Raw genomic sequence first — 6,944 nt, 5'->3', positions numbered from 1 at the left:
GCCCGAAGATCCACAGCGGCGCGGCGGCGTGGTGGCTCGGTGGGGACGCGTCGGTGGCGGGGCTGGGAAGCGGCGACGAAGAGCGCGCGTGGCAGTGTGGAGGGCGTGCGCGCTACTTTCTCGCCTTCGCTGTAACGCGTGTTTTCGTCCCGCGCATGCTAAAATGGGCCCTTTCTTTCAAAAGGAAAACGTACAATGCGAACATTTTCAAGAACTACTATAACCATTTTATTCCCCTTGACATGATTATTATTCCACAGGCCTAATAAAGATCTAAAGAATATATGTGTGTCTGTTTCTCTCTACACCGGCTTAATTCCTAACCTAATGGAAACCCTAACACACGATTTGATTGATTCCTAAGCTAATCCGAACCTATAACACCCGATCGATATGATTTTACCCAGTTGCCCTTCATGCCGCCGTCTTGACAACGATGGGGCTCTTCACGAACTGGACGCCATTGCTCCACATGAGCGTGCCAAACGCGTAGTTCTTTGCCAGCTTGGCGTCCTTGATCTCGAACTTGACCTCGAACGTCTTCTCCTCCCCCTTCTTTCCAAACTCCATCACTTCAGGGCTCACCGCCACGTGCACGCCAGCCGGCTGGCGCACGACCGCCTTGTACTTGCCCGGAAAACCAACGTTCTTCACCGTTCGCTTCACCGTTGCGCCGGAGGCCGTGAGGTTGACGACGGTGATGGACGGGTAGTTGAGGTCCTGGATCTTGGGAGCCTTCTCGGGGCACTTGTACGGCTCGCCGTTGAACATGGACAGAACTGTGGCGTTGTACTTGAGCGCGCAAAGGAAGTCGAGGTAGTGGTCGGGGCCGAGGTCGTAGACGAGGCCGGGGTTCATGGCGCGGCTTGGCCACACGTGGCCGGCGCCGTAGGCAAAGGGCCCGGCCGGCGTCAAGGATGCGTTGAGGATGGACTCGCCCTTGTTGTCCACGTCAGTCGCCGTCGTCATCATTGCCGACTTGATGGCGGAAGGGCTCCAGTCTGGGTGGAGCGCCTTGAGGAGCCCCACGAGGCCGGAGACGTGCGGGCACGACATGGACGTCCCCGACATGGTCGTGAAGGCAACGCGGCGTTCGTCGAAGGCGAGCTCCGTGGGGGCCATGGCGCGCGTAAACGCGGCGATCACGCCCACCCCGGGCGCCGTGATGTCGGGCTTGAGAATCTCCGGGTTGACGGGGTTGGGTCCTTGCGAGGAGAAAGCGGCCATGTACGGCGCTGGCTTCGTCTCCAGGCTCGTCTCCGGCTTCTCAACGTACCCCACTGGAGACCTTCTCATGCACATCAATCAACAAGAAACAACGTCATGCATCGATCTAAGCGCCAATTATTTAGAAGCAGTAATTAGTATAGATTACGCCGCAGGTTCCATCCATGGTTTGATTTGCTTACTTGGTGGATTTGAGGTAGGAGTATAGGGTCAGGCCGTCATGGTGCCTGATGTGCGTGGCCGGGAGCAGGTGCGCGTCCGCGATAACCTCGTTGCCGGAGGCGGCGTCGTTGGCGAGCACCATCGCGGCGCCGCCGGCTTGCAGCACCGTCAGGCCCTTGGCCACACGCGCACTTGTCCCACGCAGGCACACCACGATCTTGCCCTTCACCTTCTCTGGGTCCAGCGACCCCTGCAGGCAAATCTTTCTGCACTTGCACACACATTCATCGTCATGTCATCATGTAAAAATCACACATTACTGCCTAGTCGTAGACAAGATTAACAGCATAGAGACATTGATACACGTACGCGTCATCTACCGCTCTGCCGGGCGCTGCGGCTTCAGCGGAGTCGATCATGGGGTAAGGGTCCTTGGTCTTGAGCGATGTCTCCGACATGCTCTGCCCCTGCATGCATCAAAACAATATAATTAATGAACATCCAGAAACGATGAATAACTGTGAGCTTGCTAGGGGAAGAAGCGTGCCTTGATCTTGGTGCCGTTGAACACGAGGTAAGACGGGAATTCTCGGTCCATGGTGCTAGCACCGACGGTGAAGACCCACGGGGCAAGGTTGGAGATGGAGCTCGGCTTGGGACCCGAGTTTCCGGCGGAGCAGACGACGCTGATGCCGCGGCGGACGGCGTGGAAAGAGCCGATGGAGATGGCGTCGTCGAAGTAGTCGTAGGGCTCGCCGTCGTTACCGAGGGAGACCGACAGGACGTGCACGCCGTCGTGGATGGCGGCGTCAAATGCAGCCAGGATGTCTGCCTCGAAGCACGAGCTGCCGTTCACGGGCTTGTAGCACACGCGGTACGCGGCCACGTGCGCCCGCGGCGAGCCGCCGCTGGCCGTGCCGTTGCCGAAGCCGAACACGCTGGCGCCGGGCACCGGCGCGCCGCCGGCCGTGGACAGCGTGTGTGTGCCGTGTCCCTCGTTGTCCCGCGGCGTGTTGAACTCGGGAGCCTTGGTGTCGAGGCCTTCCGCACCGTACCCCTTGTTGAAGTAGCGCGCCCCGATCAGCTTCCTGCATGCATGCGCGCCAAAAATTGAGATAGAATTAGAGTATAAAAAAAATGCACTGTGCAGCTCGATGAATAAACTCTGATGCATGGAGAATGTCCACTATCCATTCGATCAATGATTGAGAGGGCACATTCAAAAATAGTTTCTAAAAGTGTTCCTTATTTTTCTTTATGCTCAATTGTGCAGGGACAAAAGAGAAGAGCATACAGTGTAGTCTGATTTTTTTTCTGTTATTAAAGGCATGCAACTTTTCCTGTTCTTTCTTCTCTGGCTGACTATTTCTTACAGGTGGGGCAGGGAGACACTATGTACCACTCAGGCTCAGTGCAGTGTCACTGTCGTCTGGGATTAGGAATTCAAGGATAGACATGATGCATGCAGTCAAAGCATGCACATATATCCATCATTGCCACTTACTACTACTAGTAGACGCCCTATAGAGGCATCAGCTGGTGGTGGTCTAACTCTCCCACTGCTCATATATGTGCATGGTGGTGGTCTCAACTCGATCAGTGCTACACTAGGCAAAAGTATATCAACTTTTCGGATCATAAAAAGTATGTGCACAGTATGCACTCCCGGGTGTTATTGGATCTGAAAGAGACACAAAGAAGTTGCTCCAAACGAGTTATGTGACTAATTAGCACAAGCATAAATGCATGCATCAATTAAATGTGTATAATTAACTGAAGTTCAGTTACTAGTTCGTTAGCTTACGCGTTGCAGTGGAAGTCATCGTCTTGGCCTTTCTCGCATGTTCCTTTCCAGTGCTTGGGGGCTGGTCCCAGCCCATGATCCCGAAAGCTCTCCGATTCTGGCCACACACCTTCACATCCATACAGCAAGAAGAGCAAATATATATCAGCATCATGAATCACGATTGAAATACAAATTAATCGACTGGAACGGCAGATTCCAATCCAAAGTAGAGACAACTGTTTGAGAACAACAGTTAAACAAAAGATCTCAATTGCTGCCTATTTGGACCGCAGAAATTTCATGAAAAATCTGCTGGCTAATTTTCAACGAGGACAAGGATTTTTTTCCCCCCTTCCCAAATGGATCCTGATTGGTTTGCAGTAGTACGTGAGGTCATGGCTCATGCCTGGCCAATCAATCCTTTGGCTGCCTCAGAATTGTAATGAACATGTCGAGAAAGAGTGAGTATATGAATGTAGGGGAGGGAGCATCTAGCATGGTTGCATGTACAGATGGGAATCCACTATGGAATCATTGGATGGTCCTATATACTTGCTCTGTCAAAAAGATCAGCTATAAAGATGCATCCATTAGTGAATGGGAAAGAGTCAACAACACTCGAATAGCCTGCTGACCTTCTCTACAGTACTTCCACCGTCCCCAAATAATTGTCTTGATTTAATAATAAATTATACTAGATTAATAACAATTAATTTCAGACGAAGGAAATATTTTCTATTCTAACATCAGTTGGATGGTGTGCAATTCTATATATTTTCTCCTTTAAGCGGGTTTAAATTGCCTACATGTATCCCTAGATAGTCAATTTCAATAATTTAATACAAATAGCAAAATTACAACATTAGAAAATTATAATATTTAAAGTTTATAATTGTGCAATTTATGTGATATACATACATTGATTACACTTGTTAGATTTACTACTCCCTCCGTCTCGGTGCATTAGGCATCTTATGAAAATCAAATAATCCCAAAACGCTAAGGCACACTACAGTAGTACTAGTTGCATGCATATTAATTAGACCTCATCTATTAATTGAAGGATCAATACATGCAATTTATGCATCATGTTTTTTGGATTTGAAGAGGTCTTCTAATTAATAGCATGTTATTAGTTGAGAAAGAAATAGTGTGATTGACTTCCTCTACAATTTAGTATCTTCTCCTACCCAATCTCTGCATGCCTAGGTTGCAGTGCACCTTCTAATATGCATAATGCCGAGGGAGTAGCTTGATCAACTAGCATCCATCTTTATCAAGCAACATGCATTAGTGCATTTTTTAACATAGTACAGACGCAAACGCTTATATACACACACATACACTCGCCCATTAGTGCATATAAAAGTGAGTTTTAAATCTCATTTCATTTAACTATGAGATGCACAACGTTTCATGTTAAAATTTCCCTTTAACAGAAGTAAAAATCTCGTACATGATTTAAATCTCAAGGACTAAATTAGTATTCTACGCAAAATTTAGAAACTATATATCCAATTCCACGGCAACACACGGTATATCTAGTACTTTATTGACGGCATCAATTTTGTTAAAAGAATAAAGTGAGTCTAGATAGTAAAAATATGTTGAAGGAGTTAATGATATTTTTAGAATATGTATCGAGTTTGTTTGTTTCAGTACAAAGGTCGTAGGTATATCATACAAGTTTTACATGTAAGAATATCTGGCATTTAGAGTTCTATAAAATTGTATCAGCATATTGATAAAAAAAAAGGAATTCTAACAGCATGTGTGCAGATTTGGGTGGTTTGCAATCCGATCTAAGACAATTTTGATACTTACTGGTATCTTCTCCAAAAAAAACTTTGCTAGTTTACTGATTTTCTAGACTATATATGGGGTATATATTGTCCCAAATATATGTGATCAGATTAAGTCAACCAGATTGATTATGAGACCGATGATTATATATAAATTCGATCATGAAAGTACCGGTGTCGATGTTGCCAATGATGACGCCCTCGCCGAACTTAGCCTTGCGCCAGGACGCTCCGCGCGGGACTCCTCCGGGCCCGGCGATGCCAAGAAACTGCCAGGACCGCGTCGTGTGCAGCTGGTACCCCCTGTTCGGGAACACGGACACCACCTCCGGCAGCCCTGCAGATTAGATCAGACCGGAAAGAAGTCAGTTAATCGATCGATCGGCGACACCGTATTTCAGGAGCAAAGACTACTCACGGGCGAGCTGGGCGGCTTGATCGGCGTCGAGGTTCGCGGCGAAGCCGTTGATGTGCTTAGTGTACGAGTAGAAGATGGCGTCCTGCGCCTTCGCCTTGCTGCATTGCGATGAGCGTAACAGAGAGGAAATCTACGTCAGCCTTCCATGCATGCACGCATCTACTACAACTAATCATCGGTTCAAGAAACAACGGCGGGCGTGGCCTGCTTACTCTCCGAGGACGGTGGCGAGGAGGTCGTAATGCGAGTCGGCGGCCTTCCCCTCGACGGCCGCCAGGTCGACGGCGGCGAGGTCGTGCAGCTGCGACGCGTGCGCGTGCTCACCGAGGTACACGACGTAGGACCGCTTCCGGCCGGCTGCTGCGGCGGGGGCGGGCTGGACGAGGAGCAGCGCGCAGAGGAGGAAGCAGGCGGCGGCGCCGAAGGAAGCCATGGATGGGTTGGCCCTCGCGCGCGCCATGGATCTCTTCGGGGATTCTGGTGGAGGGAGGGAGTGAGAGGCGGAGGGGACGCGTATTTATACACGCGAGGTGGTTGCGGCGGGTTTAGTCCACGGGGGGGAGGACTCGATCTGTGGCTGTGCGGTTGCATGCGCCGGCGTGAATGGCGCGGGGACTGTTTACATCCTTCGGGGTTAGTTATCGGCCGGCGAGGTTAAAATGTATCAACGGCTCGAGGGGATATATCTCGTGGAAGATCCATTTTGCACGCATCCCATAAGTTTGGCATCTGTTTGACCAAAAAAAATAAAATTCTTTGCACATAATGTTGCGATATAGGAGTATTCCGCGTGTTTAAAACTAAAAAATAAGGGGGCTGCTACGCATCCGTCGGGTGATATTTAGAAAATATCATCCACCTTGATAGCCGTCTGATCCGCGCGCGATGCTTCGGATGGACACCCTGTAATTCCTGAAACAATCGCTTTGTTGCAGGTTTTTTTTTCTTCGCGCGCGCTTCGTGGGCACCGAGTAATTCCTGGGACAACGCTCGAGTTTCTGAAACAATCGCTTTGTTGCAGAAACTCCATCTTCTTCCTTCAGACGAAAAACAGAGGAGGTATGGAGTTGTGGAGGAAGCACAACCATGGCGACCATGCTTGATTCCCAAGCTCCATGGCTGGCGGAGGGATCGATCCAGATCCGGTCTGGCGCGGGGAGGCAGGGCCGACGCGGGTCGGCCGGTGGCAGAAACGCGGCGGCGATGGCTGGGGGCTGCGGCGCCGGTGGCTGGGGCTCCGGTGGCGCCAGGATCGGCCGGCGGCGGCGCACCACGGCTGGGCATGCGGGACCGTGCTCGGGCAGCGCTCGAGAGGAGGAGGGAGCCGACGGCTCGCTCGGGCAGAGGCTCCAGGCGGCGGGGAGGTGCAGGCGCGGTGGCCCTGCTCCGGCGAGGCCAGCCGGTGCAGGCGATGGCAAGCGGCGGCGCGGTCTCGGGCAGGGACGCTCGGGAGGAGCTGCAGAAAACTGTTCCTGAAACAACAACATTGTTTCAGAAAAACGATCACAGCTTACGCAGATCGGACGGTCGCCGAGCCGGCGGACGAGAC

The 6,944-nt window shown here is 50.9% G+C and overlaps 1 protein-coding gene across 1 annotated transcript; it reads right to left on the bottom strand.

Moving 5' to 3' along the window:
* Positions 1-204: 204 nt before the first annotated feature.
* On the bottom strand, positions 205-5,888 carry LOC123404650 (subtilisin-like protease SBT5.3). Its single transcript, XM_045098589.1, has 8 exons — positions 5,608-5,888; positions 5,396-5,493; positions 5,150-5,314; positions 3,194-3,302; positions 1,937-2,477; positions 1,759-1,856; positions 1,410-1,655; positions 205-1,288 (listed from the first exon to the last, which is right to left on the bottom strand). Exons 1-8 carry the CDS (start codon positions 5,853-5,855, stop codon positions 415-417), a joined length of 2,379 nt encoding a protein of 792 aa, XP_044954524.1. The 5' UTR covers positions 5,856-5,888; the 3' UTR covers positions 205-414.
* Between the last annotated feature and the right edge of the window lie 1,056 nt (positions 5,889-6,944).

This window comes from Hordeum vulgare, chromosome 6H (assembly GCF_904849725.1).
Source record: "Hordeum vulgare subsp. vulgare chromosome 6H, MorexV3_pseudomolecules_assembly, whole genome shotgun sequence".
Classification (NCBI taxonomy): Eukaryota; Viridiplantae; Streptophyta; class Magnoliopsida; order Poales; family Poaceae; genus Hordeum; species Hordeum vulgare.
Note: the sequence above shows the minus strand (reverse complement) of the source record. Positions and strands in the feature narration are given on the sequence as shown.

Excerpts from the sequence above, each read along its gene's own strand:
- LOC123404650 (XM_045098589.1), bottom strand. The coding sequence starts at position 5,855 with ATGGCGCGCGCGAGGGCCAACCCATCCATGGCTTCCTTCGGCGCCGCC. Across the intron at positions 3,303-5,149 it reads CATTGGCAACATCGACACCG|GTGTGTGGCCAGAATCGGAG; the intron begins GTACTTTCATGA and ends ATGGATGTGAAG. Across the intron at positions 2,478-3,193 it reads GATGACTTCCACTGCAACGC|GAAGCTGATCGGGGCGCGCT; the intron begins GTAAGCTAACGA and ends GCATGCATGCAG.